This window comes from Equus caballus, chromosome 1 (assembly GCF_041296265.1).
Source record: "Equus caballus isolate H_3958 breed thoroughbred chromosome 1, TB-T2T, whole genome shotgun sequence".
NCBI lineage: Eukaryota > Metazoa > Chordata > Mammalia > Perissodactyla > Equidae > Equus > Equus caballus.
Window position 1 is genome coordinate 40584884 of NC_091684.1, and position 23148 is coordinate 40608031.

The following is a 23148-nucleotide window of genomic DNA, read 5'->3' on the forward strand; positions in this document are numbered from 1 at the left end:
CCTTTGCTGTCCTCTCCCTAGGAAGTCAAAGTGAGCTGTCTTCAATTCAGTTTATAGCCCAATTTGCCATATCATGGAGTTAAATGCAAAAGAGCAAGTGATATCCCCACTGTACAGATGGAGAGATGGAGCTTCAGCAAGAATAGACAATAGAAAGCAATTTACTCAATCTCAAGCAAGCAAAAGAGGTGTTAATATTCAATACTGGGACTGTCTTTTGGCAACACTCGTGATTCATGGGTCATAATCTTTGTTGAGTTTAGAAGATAAACAGTGGGAAGATTGGAAGAGAAGTTTCATCTCTCCAGGAATGTGGTCTTTCAAGTGTTTCTACATACATTTTTAAGTGAAAATCAAATTTTTAAAAATTCTTTTAAATTCAAAATGACAAACGAGAAGTTTGTTGTTGATGCTAATATACTTCTAAAGTCAAAACTACAGAAAGAAGCACTGCATCTCAAACATTACAGGAAACTGTGTGAGAGAAGAAAGCATTTTGGAAAAATAAATGGATAATTCTTTAAATCCAGAATTATTTTTTATCTTCTTTCATCATAGAAATAATTTCATTGTAAACTTCTTGAGGGGCATCCGTTGCCCAGATAAAGTCCAAGTGATTGTAAGAAGGAATCTTCTTGTGGTAGGTGAGATTAGAGAGTTTTGGAAGCAAGAGGTCAACATCTTGAGGGTCAGCCAACCGGTCATTGCCACCGCTCCAGACTGCAAGTGGCACTCTCATGTCTGTCAAATTATAGTTGGGAGGTGTAGGCTAAAACACAAGAGAGAGAGAACCTCAGCTTTCATAGGTAACTGCACTTTAAACCTCAAAACTTATTCCCTAGGTAGATTATATAACACTAACTGACCTAGATTATTTTCATTGAGATATAATTGACATATAACACTATGTTGGTTTCAGGTGTACAACATAATGATTTGTTATATGTTTATATTGAAAGAATGATCACCACAATGTCTAGTTAGCATTCATCACTATAAATAGTTACAAAATATTTTTCTGTTGATGAGAACTTTTAAGATCCACTCTCATGGCAACTTTCAAATATATAATACAGTACTGTTAACTATAGTCACCACGCTGTCCATTACATCCTCAGGACTTATTTGTTTTCTACCTGGAAGTTCACACCTTTTGACCACCCTCACCCATTTTGTCCACACTCCACCCCTTGCCCCTGGCAACCACCAATATGTTTTCTGTTTCTATGAGCTTGGTGGGTTTTCTCTCATTTCTTTGTTTATTTTTAGATTCCACATATAAGTGAGACCATACAGTATTTGTCTTTCTTTGTCGGACTTATTTCACTTAGCATAATGCACTCTGGATCCATCCATGTTGTCACAAATGGCATGACCTAGTTTCATAAGTAAGTCCTAAACAGTGATTGCTCAGAGAAAGTCACCTCTATCCACAGAGCAAAGTGGATGCAATACGTTTTAGATCAGTGTTTCTTAGACTCAAGAGGGCCTGTGAATCACCTGGAGATCTTGCCAAGACCACTATTCTGATTTAGTACTTTTGAGGGAAGAGCCTAGATTCTGCTTTCCCACGTGATATTGATGCTGCTGGTCCTACACCATGCTTTGAATAGGAAGGCTGGAGATAACAATTTTGACAAATTAAAAACTTAGATTTTAACTCAAACTAGAGGAAGTGGATTTGATTGGATTCTAAGTTTAATAGATTGTTTCTACCCAAACACTCTAAAGTACGATCTCCTCAAAATTTCCTGAGTCTTTTATTTTGGCTTTGTATTGACTTTGCAGCATGGTTAATCAATAGGTCAGTCAGTTCACTTAAGGAGCTGTGTTTGTTGAATACTTACTTTGTTTTACTAAATATTGGTTCAAATTCTGAGAACAGCTATCGTCAGCCTCATTTCCTATTTCTAGAAAATTACCATTCGCACATAGATTTTTAAGGAGGTTTATATAGCAAGATAAGGGAATAAGAGAATCACTGCTAATTTTCCCACGGTCCATGGAGAATTTTGTTAGTTTTTTTAGGTCATATTGTCAAGAACAATAATCCAATATGCTAAAACTTTCTCTATTCTCACCTTAGGTAATAGCCAACTTGCCATAGCAAAATATTTTATTGTATGCAATTTCCCATAGTATTTTAATACTTTATTATAGTCCTTTATATACTGGAGAAAAAGGAAAAGTGTGGAGAATATCCATAATCCTAAACCTACTTTCCTGTACTTATTTTCCATGTTCAAAGAGTTTCCTAGATGCTAGCTTCTGGATCTTAATTTAGTGTCACTGCCTCAGTTAGTAGAAGACCACCGTGGGCTGTTATTGGCTTCGTTGGAGGGAGGGTGGACTTGGGATTTGGTATTGCAGGTCCTCCAAGATGGAGTCCTCTGATTACTGATATTAGAGCCCAGTAGAAAGGTAGATTCAAAGAGACTCTGTGTTTTATGGTTTGAGGAGGTGTAGGTTGGGGAAAATAATTTTTTCAACAAATGTTTAATCTGATGTTGTTCTGAAAACCTCTTTAAAGAAATCAAAGATGTAAATATGGGGGAATATATTCTCTACAGATAGGATATTGTGGTGAAGAGGATATAAAACCCTTCTAAATATTGAGTCATGGGAGCAGATGCAAATTAATAGGTTTTTCAGCTACTACTTGGGTGGAAAAATTTGGGGTGGGGCAAAGAGGAATGGGAGAGGATTAAAAAAAAAAGGCAGGGTACCTCCCTTGCTCAAATTTAGCTAGCGATAATCTGTGGGTTTACCCTGAGATAAGGCCTTATAGACATTATCTCATTAAATATTTTTAATAACTCCTGGAATCTGAGTGGTCAGATGAAGAAATTATTGTCTGAACTCATATCGATCCCAGATAGGATGGACTCCAAAGCCTGGGTTCTTTGTGCTACAACAAGAAGGAGGAGTGCTCTATACATCTGTCTAGGCTACAAGGCCCCTTTCTGCTGAAACGTATTTCCAACTTTGGTCGGCAAGCACACCATCCTCCTCTTATATCTGGGAATGTGGTAGAATCACTTCTCTGGTTGTCCACAAGGAAAAGGCTATCGTTTAAGAAGACCAGAGATTCTAGCTCTATCTCATGAACAGAGTTAGAATTGTTGGTTTATTATATATTAAGTGCAGTTTAGAAAGAACAGTATGCTGGGAGTCTGGGATCCAGAGCAGGTCTGTCCAATGTGGTAAGGGGTGATAAATTCTACACAGTTTCTCTAGTGGTGTAGTAGTGGTGTGGTACTTTGAGGGCAGTTTCAATGAGCACAGACACCGCAGCATGAGTGCACAGTGGGAGAATGGGGGACTGGGGTGATGTCTGACATGATGAAGGGATTCCGAGGAAATACTCATCTACTTTATAATTTCCTTAAGGCTAGGTCTGGGCACGAACATTCCTTTGGAAAATATATGCACAGTTACAGTAATTTCATCTTCAACTTTTTATATCTTTGCCTTTCAAAATGTGAATAATTTCAACTTTAAGAAGCTTACCTGATTATAGTGCATCATGTTCTGAACTGGGCTTCCCCAGTCAAAACCTTGGAATTTTCCAGACTTAGCAGCCTAATGTAGAGAAATTAAGAACACAAGGAAATAAAAACTCTCCTTACTGTATGAAAAATAAAATTCAAACATTTTCAAGTAGTTTATTTTCAATTTAAACAATGATTAAAAATCATTTTTTCTCCTTCCAAAAATAAAGCCTATTAATCATCCAGGGCAAGGTATTTATGCAAGTTTAAATGCAGCTTTACTTGAAATAACTGTTCATGCATTCCAAGTCGTAAAAATCATTCATTTCTTTGCTACCTAAAGTGCCAGTTTTCATAAGATTTTCATTCACATGGATTGACAGTTATTTTCAGCTTGTAGTCACATGCCAGAAAAAATTCTCTGCCAGGAACATTGGACAGAATATTTTAAGAATGAGCTCTACATAAAGTGGAAGAGTTAAGGCCCACAAAATAAATTTTAACAGCATTTTGAGGAATGATGCCTGGGTCCAGTGGAGGATGTTTTGAACTGAAGTTCCTGCTGGATTATGTGATAGATACACATCCAAGCGACTCTAGAAAGCAAACATGTGTCTACACACATACTTACACATATGTTCAGTTTCTCAAAAACAGTGAATATTTAAGTTTTTCTGATCTGGGTCACTTGTTCAAGGGAAGCATTTACTGGAAGGATATGAGCAACAAAGTTGTACATCGCTTCCAAGCTTGCAAAGTACAACTGCATGGGCTAATTTGTTTAATTTGTAGCCACTTGAGGAGAGTTTATCATTGCCATTTTATCAAAATGGGAATTTGGGCCCAAAGAAGTTTAGATAAATGTCCAATGTTACACAGATAGTAACGGGGGGGACCAGAGACTTTAATCTAGGTCTCTGGGTTCAAATTCTCAGCTTTTTACTCTTCTCTACCCAGTGCCAGAGGGCAGTGGATGAAATTTTATATATAGTATATTTACCAACTGTAGTGCTATCCTGCCGTCTTATCAGGACCCTAATCCACCTCGATCAGACCCCAGACAACAAACTGAAACCCCTTTCTCAGGTTGTATAGACTTGTTCATAGTGGGTCTTAATGACACTGTATAGAGGGTCTTGGATAGAGCCAAACAAATTGAACATCTTCATAGGGGACTGAAGTGTCTCTCCACATAATTATCATGCAGAACATGAAATATCTAATTTCCTTTTGTCTGCTTTTTATTATTATTTTTCTTATAAAGCTCTTATTGATGGGATACAGTAATCTGTACTGTCTTTGCTTAATGTGATAAAGATCGACTGCTCTGTCATACTCCACATATGGAATGACAAACATTCCCAGAACCATGGATATAAACTCCTTTCCAAGAGAGAAAAAGGAGGTTCTTATTTACCACTCAAAATGGAGAGTAAGGAAAGTTCCTTTGCTCATATATATTTTAAAATATCCACAGGAATGATCACTAGCACTGAGAAAGAGAACTGACTGTTCTTGATTTCCATGAGGTCTGGAGCCATATCTGTCTTTTTCACTGCTGTGTTCCCAGTGGTTATAACACTTAGTAGTGCCTTCATAAACATTGTTTACTGAGTAACCTATAGGTAGCATTATACCTTCTTATCAGTGATCTTGATTTTCTTAGTAGTTCAAGGGTATATAACTAAAGTGAAAATTTGGATGAGGGTAGTTGTCACTGTATAGCAGTATTAGTAGAAAAACATATACTATGAACTACATGCTTTGTACTATGTTCTATATGCTTTACATATATTGGCTCATTTAATCTTCGCAATATCCTATTTTGTAGATAAGGACATTAACACAGAGGGGTTTAAGTCAGTTCCAAGGATAGGATTTGAATTTAGGCTCTGAATCTGAATCCATATTCCTAAGTATTTTATGATGCCACATTTTGTCATATACATTTTAAAACCCCAACTCAATGCAAAGCAGGTGTAATAGCAGAAAAGAGTGTGGACAAGATCTTACATAAATAGTTACTCTGAAATAAGTTTTATAAAATTTATAGGAATGACTATCAGCATTAGAAAATTTATCAGAATGTTTATTCAGTGCCTAGCCATTTTTTTCCTACTGAGGAACCTTCCAAAATACATGGTTCAAGTTCTCATCTCACAGAATTTAAATGTCACTCCAATTATTTAGGTGGTCAGAAGTGAGTAATAATTGTCATTTTTGTGTACATATTTTTTACTTTAAGAGGCAATTGGTTGATGGAAGGGATCTGGACGGGACAAAGATGGGAGCAATGATTTGTGATTTCTTTGGGGCTTATCTGCATATCCTGGAGACAATTTTGAAGCTACTCCTAGTTCCTATAAAGTACCGTTTCTAAGTGATTACAGGAGAATGAATCAAAAATTTTGCTCAAAATATCCAGAATAGAAATTTCAATGCATACAAACAATGTTCAAGTTCTTATAGTTGAATCCACAAAAGATAAATAAGGCATTGGTGCAGAGGAGATTCAACATCTCATGGGAGCACACTTTAGTAGCAAGAAATTCATCAAAAAAGTTGTGTGGGGAGAATATTGTGTTACCAAATATAATCTGAAAAATAAAGTCATCATTAGAGGCTTTCTAAAAATAAAGTTGCAGAAAACACTCAATTTATCTAACCTGTTTGTACAGGTGTGATTAGGCTGATGATATTTTCATATTTCTATACGTTGTTTTAGGAATTTCAAATACTTTGTCTCATTTAATTCCCACGATGAAGTTGTGGAATGGACAGGGCAGATAGCAATGTTGGGTATTGATTGTTGCACTGAGAACTGTGTTGGCTGCTGATAAGAAGTATAAGACACAAAAAGTTACAGTCTAGTTGAGATAATAAGAATTAAGGAACAAAATTGTGAAACAACATGGCAGAAAGTCATAATAAAGTGCCAAGATACATGATTTCAGGAATAAATTGTGAAAAGATCAGAAGGGGAAATGGAGACTCTGAGCCATATTTTCGGCAAAGCCTTTAGAAAGTCAATGAAGCTATGTAGTTTAATAGTTGAAAGGATTTGCCCCAGCTCTTCTTGAGGAAGGTAGACATTTTGTTATCTCCATTTTATACACGAGAAAATGTGAGACTAATAAATAGTCAGGGTCTTGGTCTAATTGCAACTGGATTATAGCTAGAAGCCTGACTCAAGCTTATGATTTGAAGTTTAATAATTTTTTTCTCTTTTTTTATCCATTCTATGCATTGCCTATCAGAAAATCTGAAGACAAGAAGGAAATCAGTTCTGAATCAAAGCAGACAGTAAATATACTCAGGGTCATCACAAAATTTTACATGTTGAATAAAAACTTTGCAAATATAGTTTGACTGTAGATAAAGTTTCCTAGAATTTAGACACGTTAATTCAGAGTGAAAAGAAATTAATAGTACAAAACCATAGAAGGAAATAGCATGATTATCTTTTATAGCCTGAGGCTAAACTGTTCTAAAAGAAGCTGTGTAAGTGTTGTGTGTGTGTAAGTGTTGGTTTCCAGGGATGTGAAAAGTCAGTGATTAAGCATTGGAAAAAGTAATGATTATTAATTTGCTACCATGGATACTTACTGTACAAGACACTTAATATTTATAGTTTAGTGAAATCTATGCTCCTGCTCCATGAAATCCCCGTTTAAAGAAGAAGGAGCTCTTAGGAAAAGGCTTGGAAAAGCAAGAATTTTTGATGAGGCGTCTCAAAGTCATTATCCCACTCGACCATTCCTTTTCTCTTTTTCCTATTCTCTTCCCTTCACTTTCCTTCCTATCCTTCCTCTTCCCAGTTTTCTTGGCCCAGGTAGTTTAGGTTTCATATTTGACTATTCTATTTTGTTTTATTTCCTCTTCCCTGCTCCAGGGGTGGAATCACAGCCTTGACATAGCTGTGTGAAGTGCTCAGTAAATAAAGCATCTACAAAGGAGCAAAAACACTCCCAGGCATTGCTAACACACAGGAAGTAACCTAGAACAAAGAAATAAGTGGGGCTCTTACAGGCTGTAATGGGGATTCAAATATGATCAGTGTTACTCAAGAAATAACATAAATATGCACACTTCCATTTTGCGATATAATCATTGTCCACCAGGTGTTTTTCTTCTATTTCCATCACTTTGAAATCCATGGGCAATTTGATATCTTAGATTGAGTTAAAGAGAATCACATACCTTGAAGAGGAATAGAGGAATAAGTGTAAGCTTGTTTAACAGGCTTTTCATATACTTCACAGTGGCAACTGGAGCTAATGCATAAAAGGCTTTGATTCTTTTAGCCAGCTTAGGATTGGTGCAAAAGGTGATAAAACCTGAAACAGAACAACACGGAACCGGATGTGGGTCTGTGTGTGTGTGTGTGAGTATGCATGTACACATGCACACGTGTCTGTGTTTTACAAATGTGACATTATTTTGGGCTCTCTAAGAGTACCATCCAGACAACCTGAGAGGCTGACAACCTCTGCATGTTCAAAGTGATTAGATTTTAGTAAAGCTGTTTTATTTTCATAGATTCTTTATGGGGACCTGAGGCTGGAACTTTAAAAATGCCACAATAAACTCTTGTATCTGACTTTAGAAAATAGGCCTCCTTTCGGATAATCATATGGTGACAAAAAAGAGTTATTTATACTACATGTAGGTTTTGAGGATTCAAATTCATCTCCTCACAATGAAATAATTATTATTTAATATAAGAAGGGTATACAATTGGAAAGGTTAAAAGCACAAGTTTGAAATCTGACCAAATGAGATTTGAGTCCTGGCTCTGTGGTTCACTAGTTTTGTGACTTTGGACAAGTCACTTAAACTCTAAGAGCCTCAATTTCCTCACCTGAAGTATTGGGATAAAATGAGTCCTTCATTAGGCTCTTTAGGAACTAAGGAAAGTTAGTCATATAAAGTACTTACCAGGGCACTTGGCACATAGTAAATGCTTGACAAATGAGTAGCCAAGATAATTCAAACATCTACCTGCAGTAAGTCTACTCAGACCCTATCTGTTTAAATGTTTTTATGAATAGTAGCATATTAGTACACTGGAAGTAATCAAATAGTTATTACATTAACTAAATAAGTTAATTTAAATAGGGTAATTTGATTTAACAACTTAAATAAGTTAAGTACAATCAAACTACATAGGACAATCTCTTCCCTTCTGTTAGTAATGACATATCAAGGAGACTCAAGAAAGGCTCACAAAAAAAAAACCTATCAGATTTAGACAACTACCTCACTTATATAATGTAAAGCCTGATTCTGTTTGAGCAAGAATGGTTTTTCCAGAAGCACTGTGCTTATTAAGGGATTTTTTATCTGGTTGCTCAACTCAGCAGATTACAGCCAGCAGATCACCCAGAGTAAGTAAGAATCACACAAGAGGAGCCTGTGTGGGTATCAACAGGTCCACGCGCTATCAGGATAGGTGGCTTCCTTGAATAAACTTGCTTCCTCCTATTAAATTTAATCCTATTTTAGGTGTAATTCTAACAAGGATACTTATCTAACTTCTCAGCGTACAGAATTTGGAAGATGTAAATTCGAAGGCAGAAACAACTTCAGAATTTTATGGGTATGGTGACAGGAATGACAAATTGTCCGCTAGCGAGAAAGAAGAATGGAAATGTTAAAAACTCAATGAACTCAAAAAAGTGGTAGGTTAGAGTTATTTGGTGTGAGGACCAGCAGTTCTACTCACTTCAATAAATCCTAAGGAAATTGTTTCATTGCATTTCAATGCAATAATTTTATACTACTAGATAACTGAGAAAAACGTTAAACTATGTTCAATAGGTGCTAATTAAAAAGTCAGGGGAGTGTGCCATAAGTTGATGCAGATTTCCATTCAAAATGGTTAAAATTTTCTATAGTTTTGGAAATTAAAGGAGTAAATTTTAGTAATCTAGAAAATTTTCTGCTTTTTAACAAAGGATTTTGAGTCAATTGTTGACCATGTCTTATTTTTGCTATGCTGCACTGCCCAGATCCCCCTTCAAGCTGGAGGCATTTATTCAACCCCAGCTGAAGGGAAGGTTGTGGCTGATGACTCCTAGCTATGAGGCCTCTCTGATTTTGCTTTTGCTCAAGAGAGCCCAAGGTTATACCCTCTTCCTGGGGCAGTCTACATTTAAGTGCGTAAAAAGGCTCAGCCACCCAGCCCCACTCAAAAAGACTCTGAAGAGCCATCTCATAGAGTTGGCTGAGGCCTTTTGGGAATTGCATCAAAGTACAACTTCTCCCTCTGCCTAGTCCTGCCTTTTTACCCTTTCCCCTAAGAGTACGTTCCTACAAAACATCCTGATTGCTAATCTTCATCTTCTTGGGAAACTGACACAATGATAAGAACATTCGGAAGCTCTACCTCACTGACTTTTTTCTCTGTCTAAGATTCTATAAGTGAGATCCGTGCTTTAGGATGAACAAGCAGGAGGAAGACTCCCACCACTAGTTTCATGCACTTCCCTGTATATGTGCCCATAGACGGAGATTCTGATTGCTTACAATTGTAGTAAGAAGTATGATCAGCAGCTGAGAGTGAGGATTGGCATTAAAAACATATTATTATTTCTCCCATATGTTCCCTATTTTCCCCTTCTGAGTCCACCCTATTTCTGCCCTTTATAGCTTTCTCTTATTCTCTCTTGAGCTTACTGGATTATGCTTTCATGCCAATCTCTCCATCAAAGTTGCTATTATTAAGGTCCCCTGTAACTTTTAGGCCACCAAATCCAATAGTCAGTTCTCAGACTTCATTTTAGGTGATTTGTCAGTAGCCTGTTCCACCGCTGACCACATTCTTCTTAGAACACCTTTCTTCACTTGACCTCTAGGACATGCGATACTCCTGGCTTCCCTTAGGCCACCGTAACCATTATTTCCCAGTTTCTTTATCTGATTCCTCGTCATCTTCTAAGTTAAGAGAGGCCTAGGGCTTAGTCCTTGGACTCCTCTTTTCTGTCTGAACTCACTCCTTTGGTTATTGCATCCTGTCTTATGTACTGAGGACTCACAATTTGAATTTTCAGCCCAATCTACCCCCATAACTTCAGATTTCTATCTATAATTGACTTCTTGACCCTTCTATTTGAATCTCCAATAGGCACTTTTAGCACAAAGCAGGTCCAAAACTGAGCTCCTGTCCTCCCTCCCACACTGGCTCTTCTCACAGTCTTTCCCATCTTGGTTAACGGCATATCCATTACTCCAGGTGCTCAGGCCACAAATATTGGCATCATACTTGACCCCTGTCTTCCTCTTGCACACCTTGTCCAATACGGAAGTAAATCTTCTTGGTTCCACCTCCAAAATATATCTTAAAAATACATCTAGAACCTAACCACGTATTGTTACCTCCACCTCTACCTCCGAGTAAAAGCTGAAATCCCTACAACTGCCAAAAAGTCCTGGACAGTCTGTCCTCCTCAACCCCTTTCCTGATCTTATCTCTGGCTCTTTTCCTCTCTCTCATTTAATTCATCTACACAATGAATGGCCTCATGCTATTCCTTGAACATGCTAGATGTTCTCTAGCCTCAGATGCTTTGCAGTTGTTTTTCCCTCATCCTGGAACATCAGGCTTCCAGGTATGCACATGGCTCGCTCCCTGACCTTGTTCATGTCTTTACTTAGGGTGTTTGGTGGTGTTCTCCATCTAAAATTGCTGTGTACTTGTCTCATGCTCCCCAATATCCCTCCCTGATTTATTATTCTCTCCAGAGCATTACCATTGTCTAACATAGTCTATATTTTATTTTTTAATGTTTTTTATTTTCTCTGCCTCCTCCCACTAGAGTATAAGTAGTTGGAAGACAGGGATTTTGATCTATTTTATTTATTGCTGTATTCTTCAGACACATTGTAGGTGCCCCATCAATGTGGTTGAGTGAATGGATTAAATTTTCCAGAGTCCATTGGTGTAATGTTTTGGAGTATGGGCTTGGGGGTCAGAGTGCCTGATCTGGTATCTGAGCCACACTATTTGTAATAGTTATGTTACCTCACACAAATTATTTACTCCCTGCTGGGTTTCTCCACATATACAACAGAAATAATAATTGTCCCTATACTGTTGGGTTGCTGTAGGCATTATATTATGTAATGAGTGGAGAGCAATTATCATGATGACCAGCATGCCGACATAACATCTGGAAAGGGGTCTATATAAACTAAGCCACTTTCCTTGACTCCTTTTACCTACTAATGGAGGTACCCTGAGAATGGCCAACATAGTGTAGCTTCTCTTGTCCAGTTTTCTTTAAAATGAAGTTGATTGTAGATGGGAGGTCATATTTAGCCATTTCATCAAAGCTACAAGAAAAAAAATAACTGAATACCTTTCTTTGCTATGATTTCTAAAAGTCAAACATATTTGTAGCTAAGGCTCCCTTTGAGAAATGAAAAACTAGATTCTGTAAGCATTGCTGTATGTAGACCATTAGTGAGTGTCAGGTGCTCTTTGGGATGGCTTCTTATAAACAACTGACATCATTTCTGAGGCACAGCATTACAGTGGTAATTTAAACCAAACAAGATAGTATCTGTAGCTGGAGACTATTTCTATCCCTGAAACTGAATATCAGATTAATAATCATTTGTATGCAGTGTTCCACTGCCATTTAAGAACCCATATCCCTCTCTATTTTAATCTTCACAAGTCAGCCAGAATGATTTTTTGAAAACGAAAATAGGATTATGCCATTCCCTCTGTTGAAAACTTCTCAGTGGCTTCTCCTTAGATTTAGAATGAGCTCAAAAGGCCCTCACTATCTGGCAATCAGCAGCCTCTCTAGTCTCCTCTCTTGTCACTCTCCCTTTTCCTCACTACACTGGGGACACATGGGCTTCTTCTCAGTTCTGAACCCTCAGAGCAATTTTGTGCTTCAGCAACATCAGACAAATCCTCTTCCGTTCTCCACTTCCATTAGGAATTTCCAGGAATAGGCACAAGAGGGCCAGTGATAGAAAATCTTTGATAATCTCTTCGTGGTGTCTGAATTATTCCTCCCCCCAACACTTTGATATTATTGATGACGCAAGTTCCTGCTCTTAAACCTCTAACTGGGCCTTAACATGGTCTTGAATCCATATGGATATGCCTTTCAGAATCTGCTAGGGGCAGTGAATTTCATTGCTTCAGTCATTTTGTTCATTCTATTTGTAAAAGCATGTTCAGGGAATCTCCTATAAATGGGTACTGAGATCACAGAAAGTTTGGAGGAAAAGCTATCCTGGGAATGAGGGATGTGGAAGAATCCAAGAAAGGATTAGAATAAAAATGTTTTCCTTCTCTTACTACTTAGAGTGTAATACATTAAAATGGGACTGGATTGAGATACCCACGCAAGAATCCCTGTGATTTTTAAACTCAATGTTTATTTCTAATTGCCCATTTTTCATTGCCCCTTTTCTTTACCTGAAAGCCCAGAATTCAACTGAATCTGGTGAATAGTATATATTTCTCCTGGCCCAGGTATTTCCTCTGCTGTTCCCCAGCCACACATCATAATCAGCATCTGCCAGAAGGAAGCCCAGGCTATTGTTGGGCAGGTTGGAAATCCAGTTTGAGGCTGATCCTAGCAAACCATGCTGCAAAAACACAACAGGTCTCTGGCCTAAAGAAGAAAATTGTTTAAAACCTTTACAAATTCATTCTTTGTTCTAGGAAAAATGTGAAGATAGAAACAAGCTTTCACATAACTAGATTTGAATACATTTGCTTGATTGGGTTGAATATTTTGAACATATTATCTTATTGTGGTGATGGTGTCTCAGATGACAAAATTTATCAAGTTGTACACTTTAAATCTGCGCAGTTTATTATATGCCAATGATACTTCAAAACGTTATTGACAAAATTATATTCTAAGGAAATACAGCATGACGTTAATTTAAATGGCCAAGTTATGGTTGGTCTTGCTTAATTCTACTTCTTTTGTACTTCACAATTTTTGTACACTGAGGAAAAGATAAATTGTTAATAGCACTAGTAAAAAAGTAACCTTCAGCTGTTGAGGAAATGAGCATCTAATTGCCTCCCCATTCTCCCCTCTGTAACACACAACCTGGCTGATTCCTCCTGATCCTCTAGGACTGAGAGCAAGCTTTCCCTGACTTCTTCTACCTGGGTTAAGCACCTTTGTCAGGACTTCCAGTTTAATATCCTGTGCACAGTTCCAGCATTATTATTATATCACACATTGTTATCGTCCTCTGTTTATTTATTCATCTTATTGATTTGATGGTGATCTCCTTGAATGTTTGAGATACGGCTTCATTATTGCTGCATTCCCAGAATAAGCAAGACTCATTAAGTCCTTAGGAAGAAACGGAAGGAGGAACAAGGGGAGGGAAAAAACAAGGAGGAGATGAAGAGAGAAAAAGAGAGAGAAGGCAAGAGGAAAAAGAGCGAAGGGAAAGAGGGAAAGAGAAAAGGGGAGAATGGAAGGAGGGGAAGAGGTTATACCTCTATTCTCTGAATTTTTCTTCCCATAAGGAATTCTGTTGGTCCCAAGCATATACCCATCTTCAGTCACAACTTCATATTCTTCCCTTGGGTGTGCCCAATGCCGATCATCTGACTCTGACGATACATGAAAAACCAAAACTTTAAGTTTTAGTTGACATTTTAAATGTCTAGTAATTAGATATTGTTAACGATTTTTAATTTGTCATGTAAAAGCTTAAACGCCCTATTATTCTAAATCATGGCAATATCTCTTAGTTTAATAGGTTTTTCCCCCTGGTAACTTACAATATTCATAGTCACTTCAGGGCTTTCAGAGTTTAATTTTCCACGGAAGCCATGTGTAGTTCCAAGTGCGGATATCAAACTTGCTACTGTTAATAACAACCACATTTTGGTCCCGCCTGAAACAGAATAACCCGTGCCATGGTTAACCCAGTACACTTTCATAATACTCTTATTTTGTGCTTATTTTACCTTCATGCAAAGTAGAGATGTGCTTAGGTTTGATTATATTCTGTTGGGCGTTAATCTGGGACCTGTGAATGTTAGCACAGGCATTTGAAGGTCTAACATGTTTTCACTCTTATTCCTTTTATTTAAGAACATTTCCCATTTGGTCTTCAAGTCATAGTGAGTGAAGCTTAATTGAAAAAAAAAGTCTTCTAATTGTCTAGGATAACATCACATTCTTATCACCCCTCGTGTTTAACACTTTTGCTAACTCTCTGTTAGAGTTCAAAGTGGGATGGTGGTGGCATTGTGTAGTCATTTGACTCTTCTTGATTCAATCTCGATATAATGTGCATTTAAACCTATCTTTGTATCTTTAATATTCTTTGTAATAGTTACTTCATAAATATTCATCAATTTGACGTAATTACATGGATGTAAAAGCTACCACCGGGGCCGGGCTGGTGGCGCAGCGGTTATGTTCACATGTTCTGCCTCGGCAGCCCCTGGGTCCGCTGGTTCAGATCCTTGTGTGGACCTATGCACTGCTTGTCAAGCCATGTTGTGGCAGGTGTCCCACATATAAAGTAGAGGAAGATAGGCACGAATGTTAGCCCAGGGCCTGTCTTCCCCAACAAAAAAGAGGAGAATTAGCAGCAGGTGTTAGCTCAGGGCTAATCTTCTTCTTCAAAAAAAAAGCTACCACCATTTTCTCAAAATGCTACAACTAGCATAATGTCTGAATATAATTTCAGGAAAATTATTGTGTATTAAATTTTTGCTGAGATGTTACCTAATTAAAATTGCTTAGGTAGGCCTCAGTAAATGGAAATTGAAAGTGTATTGGATGGTACAATATCTTTTTAAAAAAATATTTAACAACAAAAAGGAAAATTAATATCATGATTTGAAAAAGATTCTAGCAATTTTTAAAATCAACCCACGCATATGTTGTAGGTAAGAAGTAGCAGCCCACTTCTTAGGTAATGTAATGATAATTTCAAGTAGACTGAATTAGTGCTAATGTATAAATGATTAATATTTCATATAATTAACAAAATTGTTAGGCTTTTATAATCTATTTTTTAAAAAGTTGAGAAAATATATTAACCATAAATTATCTGGAACTCTTATGACAAAAGATTAATTTCCTTAATATCCAATTAGCTTTTATAAATCAGTAAAAAAAAAAAAAAGACCAACAAATCCATAGAAATGGATATAATACATGAAAGAGCTTTTCATAGAAAGAAAAGTAGTCTAAAACCTTTAGATTTTACAACATTTACAAATATTCTGAATTGAATTTTGAATTAATGAAATGTAAATTAAAACTATACTGCTCTAACAGATTCCACCTATCAAAGTTTGATAATTTATAGTGATGGCAAAGTTGAATGAAATAGTCACGTAAATGCTATTTGTAGGTATATGAATTTTTACAAGGCCTTTCGAGAGGAACGTGGCAGTATTTATGAAAATTTAAAATACATATTCCTTCCATTCCACGTTTAGAAGTTTAACCTCAAATATAATCATAATTGTGTCACAAAATGTATGTACAAATATTTTCATTACATTTTTTTATAACATTACATTGTTTATAACAGGAAGGATCGGGAATGACTTAAATGCCCATCAATAGAGAAAATAATTGTATAACTTATTATGCAACCCTATGATGGAATGCCATGCAAATTGCTTACAAGAAAAAAGTGAGCTAGATTTGTATGTGCTTACATGAAAAGTTATCTGAGATGGATTGTAAAAGCAAGGCACAGAACAAAGTGCTTTTGGTACATAGTAAAGTATATATAGTACCCTTTGTGAAAATAAATTGTATCATCTAAAAATAAAACACCAAAATTGTTAGGTTTTTGGTAGTTGTAAAGCAACTGGTCTAATAGTTGGGCCACTTATATGCATAGTATTAGATTTATCTTAATATTTTTTATAAGATAAAATCCATTTATCTTAAAAATAAATTTTTAACTAAACTCCGTCTTTACAATGATATTTTAGGAGGGAACAAACAATACATAAAGACCAACCAGCAGTGTTTTAACATTCAAACCAGAAGGCTTTGAACAAATATTTCAGGAATCCATAATTTTATACCATCTATTACCTCCATTAAGTAACTTGCCGTTGTAAAGTGAGGGCACTTAACCTATGGTTTGAGTTATAAGACATCCTAATAACCCAGTAATATACACGGGCTCAAAGATGTTCAGAGGCAGAATAAATGTCCTCAAAATGCCTGATGGCAAGTGCTAGGACAAAGTATTAGCTAATACTTACAGAGGGCTCACTGTGTTCTGGGTAGTGTGTTTAGCATGTCATATGTGCAAGTGACTTACCTTCCCTAAGATGGTCTCCCCTTCTATAAAATAGGGCCAGGTATATTGCTTGTCCCAAAGTTATTATGAGAATTCATTAAGATAGTGAAAGTAAAGTTCTTAACAACATGTTAGTCATCGAGTAAACACTGGATAAATACATTTATTATTACTATTATCTCATTTAATTCTCATGATAACTCTACGAAGTAGGTAGCATGATATTCCTCATTTTACAGGTAAGCAAGCCAAGGCTAAAAAAGACCTTTCCCAATAAGTATGTAGAAAGCAACTGAGCTCATATCTGAGACTAAGTAGTCTTTTTCCAAAGATGATGCTCTTCTCCACTGTAATTCTTCTTTAGGATGACCCTAGGCCAGCATCTATAAGGAACTACTTGGCACATCCCCAGAGAGATTCACATAATTTAGTCCAAACTTGTCTTGAGGGATTTACAATTTGAAGAAGTACATTAGTAGGCTGTGAAACCTAACAACAATATTAATAATGGTTAGTTCAACAGCAGTTGATTTGGATGAAGTGAAATTATTCAATATAGAGTATCAATACAGCCAGCTCACACGATGCTAGAGGACTGGTCTACTGCTTCTCAAAATGGAGAGTAAGAGAGATGAGGCTTTCACGTTAGACATTCATTACAAAATACTAAATTAATAAACAAATTTGCCATCCAATAATTAAGAATTTCATGTATGGGTAAAAAAGAAAAGAAAAACAAATCAAATCCTAGAAGAATAAACTTTGATTCAAACATACACATTTATATGGATGAACATGCAACGAATATCTGGGCCTTTAACAAATGCAACAGTTAGGTTAAAGAAAAAAATGAATCTAATAGTTCAAATGTTAATTTCGCTCAGAAGTTATGCTTATAGTCTCCTCAGAAACAGTTAGGATTATGTTTCTCTAGGGGTTTAGTATTTGGTTAATGTGGCGTTTGCTTCTTGTATACAAAACCTTCAACAATGGCCAGAATTACTCATCCAATGGGATCAAATTCCCATAAAGTCTTAATATCTGGACATCATCCGATTGTAAAAGGACAAACTTAAAAATCAAATACTGCATTCAGTTTCACATAGTATTGAATTCACACTTTAAACTTTTAACAATTATCAATATTGAACAAAGGAGTTTTGATGATTAAAAATGATTTAGGAAACATTATGAAAGATTCTTGATAGCTTAAACACACAAAAGCAGTTGAACTAAAAGCATAATACAAATGATTGTGTAGTATGGCTCAGATAAAGAGGCCTAAGATGACAAAAGGCCTCCTCTTGATTTTTGAAAACACAGTGCATAAACTATTCTGACTGGATGGCTAGATAAGTTCCTGCAAATGAATGTAGTCAGCAAGGATTAGCATTTAGTCTTTGACCAGGGTCTCTAAGCCAGCAGATAATGGTCTAGCTAATATAGAAAACCCAGCCCTGCCCTTTAAAAACATATGGGTGGTGTCATTTTCTTTATATATAAATGATTTGTGCAATCCAAAAATTTATATTTAATAAAATACAGTTGATCCTTTACAACCACCATAAGCATCTGTAGTTCATAGTGAAAGAAAAAGAGAATCATATTTTAACTTGTTAAAATAGTTTGCAATTCATTTTTAGGAATGATTATTTTTTTATTGGTACTCAAATACCTGGCAGAAATAGTGAAGAAATAATAACTGTTGAAGAGAGCAAAATGGCAAACTATAAATCGACAACTTTCCACAAAACATGGTAATACAAGTAAGAGAAGTTGCACTGTTTGAATAAACTAGGACAAAATTCAGGGTATATCAAATACCTATTGATATATCAAATACCAATTTCCAAATACCAATACAAATACCAAATATCAAAAACCAAATATTTCTATGTTATTAATACCTCACTTTCACTCAACGATAGTTGATTTTTATCGAAAATAGCAATTTTTAAAGGATAAGATAGTGACATGTTCTAATAAGGATCAATATGGAAGGAGAAGGTTTTACTAGCTATTCTAACACAATTTGAATTTACTTCACTAGCAGATGGGAAGCAGATTAACCATATTTCTTCATGTCATCATTTGTATGTGTTTAAACAGGAGAATGCAGGAGTGTTCCTTTGGCCTTTTACTGTCATTGAAGAGCATTTGGAGTCAGAGTCTGGACATATATAAATCCTAGTAGTCTTCGAAAGAAGTCTATGATTCTTATTATGATAATGCAGCCAAACAGCTGAACATGCTCCAGCCTTTTTATAAATATCTTAAATTCTGATTATCTAGGAGTAGTTGTGATAGTCATATAAATTAGTAAAGGGGACAGTTTTCAGTGTCCAACATATACTAAGGTCCGTAAGGAAACATGATGCTTTCTCTACTTATAACACTCTCCCTAACCTCCCTAACTCTCCTCCTGTCCTTTACCCTTATTAACTCTTCTTCCTCTTTAGGTCTCAGCTTAACCATTACTTCCCCAAGGAACACCACCCTGGCACTGTTCTTCATCTCTCCATATTGGGGTGGAGACATTTTGTCTATGTTACCATGGAACCCTATAGTTATAGAACTTGTTGATTGATAGGCTTTTTGTTAGGTCACTTCACTTGGAAACAACACACACACACACACGTAAATTCCTTAATGGCAGGGACTCCAATTTGTTCAATCACTCTTCTATCCTCAGTGCCTATCACTTGCCTTGAACAAAGTACATGATCAATAAGTATTTTATGTAAAATGATTAAAGAAAAAAAATAATTGCAAAATCACCCAGCATATTTATGCATAGGCATACCATATATACACTTTGCTACAGTAAACTACCTGATGGAGATAAAATAATTATAGCAATTAATTTAATGGAAGTATAACACAGAGGAGAATGTTTAAATATACAAGAGAAAACAAGATATGTATTAGACTATTACTATCTCATTTCAGATGCTGCTGATGAGGAATTTTTTGTAACAACAATAGAAAACAATTTATAAGCTGCTGAAAGAAAAGATGTAATTTAAGAGTTGTACAAATTGTTTCAGGAAAACCACCTTGACCCCATGATCTTTGGGGTAGACATTAACAAGTACCATTGGTGCAATTGATGCTTAAGACTTCAATTAGGACAAACGAAAACATAAATCTGGTGTGGAAACCATCTTTGAATCAGGCCATAATGCTGAGACAAGAAGTCAATGGCAGAAGGAATGGTTGTACCTATAGAACCATAAGTTGTGTGATTCTAAGCAAATCACTTACTCACTTGGCCTTAGTTTATGTAATAAATTATATAATAATAACAATATCTGCCCAACTACCTGGTAAGTTTATCGCATAAATACCCTGATTTCCTTTTGTTGCTTGGTATCTTTTCCTAAAGACTCAAGATTCACTTCAAATGTTGCCTCCATGGTGAGGAATTCTCTGAATCTCCCTGCAGAGTTAATAGGCTCTTCCCCTAGTTGTGCTAGGTCTTTGTCTGTACCCCTGTGCTAGCACTTTCCTTATTTTAAATATAAGCTGCATTCCTATTTAGAAAACAGGAATGTATGATGTGGAAGATGAATTAAATAATGGATAGATACATGAATAGAGATCAAAGCGGATAATACAAGAGCAAGCGCTTTGGAAGAGTTAGAGAGCTGGAGAAGTAAATACGAGATAGTGTTTTCAATAGTTTTGTGTGTTGTTCTTACTAAAGAAGCATAACAAGATGCACAAGGTTATGCCAGTCTGCCCACAGGCAGACGCTATCCCATATATAATGTGGAAATTTCTTCATCTTTGTTTTTGGACAGAGGGAAGAAGATCAGAATCTAAATGCACGGGCTTTAGGGTCAAACGGACGAAGCTCAAATTCTTGCATTGTTACCTGTCGCCTGGATGAATTATTAGTTTCAGCATCTACTTTCCTCATGTGTAAAAACAGGAAAATAGTGCCTACCTCTTCGATGATTTTTATAAAAATTAAGGTAGATAATTTATAAAATGTACGTAGCATCAGGAATGACAGAGTTACTTAGTAACTGTCACTTTTTACTTTCATAATGAATAATTTGACTAATTGCATAAGGACTCATTCATCTATTGATCACATATTTATTTTGTCTATTATATGCTTGAAACTGTCTCAGAAGGTAGAAATGCAATCTCAAAAAAGGCAACTAAGGAGCTGGCCCCATGGTGTAGTGGTTAAGTTTGGCACTCTCTGCTTTGGCAGCCCTGGCTTGCAGATTTGGATCCCCGGCTTGGACCTACACCACTCATCAACCATGCCTGGCAGTGACCCACATATAAAGTGGAGGAAGGTTGGCATAGATGTTAGCTCAGGCCTAAAGTTCCTCAGAGGGAAAAAAAAAAGAAAAACAACCAGGTTCCTGCCCTCTAGGAGCATATACTTTAAGGCACAGAGAGAGACAATAAAGAAATAGATAAAAGTCTACATAGATTGTGAAAAGTGCTGTGAAGACATAATGGCTATATGAAACAGCGTAACCACACTACTTAGGATGGGGCAGACAGGGAAGATTTCTCTGAGGAGGAAGCTAAGACCTGAATGACTAGAAGGAACCAGCTTGTAAAGAGCCAGTGAAAAAGCATCTCAGGCAGAAGTAAGAGCAAGCTCAATTACCATGAAGTGGAAAAGGACTTGTCATGTTCAAGGAGCAGAAAAGAGGACAGTGTGGCTGGAGCACGATGGGCAAGCATGAGAGTGGGATAAGCTGATGTTGGAAAAGCAGACAGGACCAGAGCATTTTGCCGCGGTCAGTCCATGACAAGGAACTTTGATTTCACTTTAAGAGTTGAAGGGTTTTAAGCAGGGAATGACTTAACTTTAGGGCCAAGAAATGACCATATCTGTAAGAAAATGGGGGAAAAAAGGGCAAAAATGAGAACAGGAACACCAGTTAGGAGCTTTTGTGATACTCCACTTGAAGGGGGTTGAAGCCTTTGATCAGAATGGTAGTAGAGAAGATAAGAGGAACTAATTCAAGATATATTCTGGATGCTAGTCTGGCAGAATTTGCAAAGACATTTGATTCAGCAGGGGTCAGGGTGAAGGTAAAACAGAAAACAGGAAGGACTCACAGATTTTTGCAATAACTAGCTGGGTAGATGGTGATACCAATTACACAGACAGAGAAGTCTAAGGGAAAACAGATGGGGTTTGAAGGTAGGAAGTCGAGAAATCCGTTTTTGATGTATTTGATACCAGACGAAAATTAATGGTAGGTAGGTTTTCATATGAGTCTGGAGTTCAAGAAAATCACCTACATTGGAGATATAAATGTGGGCGTGATTAGTACACAGATGGTATCTAAACCTTGGGATAGGATGAGATCATCTAGAGAAATATCTGTCAATTTTGGCTACATTTGAATCACCTGGAGAACGTTTAAATATAGGTGGCAATTCTCCAGCACCAATCAATTGAATCAGAAGCCCTAGGGTGATAACCAGATGTCAGTATTAAAAAAAAAGAAAAACCTTCATGTGAATTCTGATGCATTCATGAGCACTGAAAACCAGTGACTGAGGGAAAGATTGTAGATAAAGAAGAGAAAACGGTCCCAGACTGAGCTCTGAGGCAGTACAATACTTAGACACTTAAGATTTCTAGCAAAGGGAACTGACAAAGAAGAGCCAGGTAACCTGAAAACAGACAAATGTGGTCCCCTCAAGAGAGGAGAGTGCTTCGATAAAGTGTGGCTAACTGGCTTCAGTGCTACTAAGAGGTCAAGTATGATGAGGACAGATGCAGTGTTTTTAAATTTACTTTCTATTAAAGCATAATATACATACAGTAAAATGTGCACATCTTAAGTACACATTTTGATTTTTTGTGTACATGTACACACTGGAGTAACTGCCATACATGTCAAGATATGGAATGTTTCCAGCATCCCATAAGGATCTCTGGTGCTCCTTCCCAGTTCATATCTCCCTCACCCCCAGGAGATGACTGATTTTCTGACTTATACAGCTATGACTTATACAGTTAATTTTGCCCATTTTTTAAATGGAACTCTACAGTACGTATTCTTCGTGTCTGGCTTCTTTTGCAGAACTTTATTTATGTGAGCTTCATCCATGTTATTTCATCTAACAATAGCTTGTACTTGTTGTAGCTCAATGCTTTTCAATTGTATGAATTTACTACAATTCATCCAGTCTCCTGTATTTAGATTTATGGGTTGTTTCTAGTTTATCAGCACTTGTGAATAAGGCTGCTATACCCATTCCATACATGTCTTTTGATGGACATATGTTTACAATTCCATTGTGTAGATTCCTAGGGATAGAATTGCTGTGTCATTAGGATACATATGCATTTAACTTTATTAGATCCTGCCACACACTTTTCCAAAGA

At 36.6% G+C, this 23148-nt stretch overlaps 1 protein-coding gene across 2 annotated transcripts; it reads right to left on the reverse strand.

Annotated features, from left to right (window-relative positions):
* Nucleotides 1-532: 532 nt before the first annotated feature.
* LOC100071675 (gastric triacylglycerol lipase-like) lies at nucleotides 533-14373 on the reverse strand. Of its 2 annotated transcripts, none has more exons than XM_001917609.3 (9): nucleotides 14269-14373; nucleotides 13981-14095; nucleotides 12931-13030; nucleotides 11716-11825; nucleotides 7692-7828; nucleotides 5942-6088; nucleotides 4016-4087; nucleotides 3511-3582; nucleotides 533-769 (listed from the first exon to the last, which is right to left on the reverse strand). In XM_001917609.3, the coding sequence occupies exons 1-9, from the start codon at nucleotides 14371-14373 to the stop codon at nucleotides 533-535; spliced, it is 1095 nt and encodes a 364-aa protein (XP_001917644.3). The 2 variants fall into 2 exon arrangements, with proteins under 2 accessions (XP_001917644.3, XP_005602438.2); XM_005602381.2 differs by having other exon boundaries at nucleotides 12931-13129.
* Between the last annotated feature and the right edge of the window lie 8775 nt (nucleotides 14374-23148).

Bases quoted from the DNA above. Each gene is read 5' to 3' on its own strand.
- LOC100071675 (XM_005602381.2), bottom strand. From the start codon at position 14,373: ATGTGGTTGTTATTAACAGTAGCAAGTTTGATATCCGCACTTGGAACT. The intron at 14,096-14,268 runs GTAAGTTACCAG...GTATCGTCAGAG, and splicing joins CTGAAGTGACTATGAATATT to TCAGATGATCGGCATTGGGC. The intron at 6,089-7,691 runs GTATGTGATTCT...TTTATTTTTCAG, and splicing joins TTCCTCTATTCCTCTTCAAG to ATTATATTTGGTAACACAAT.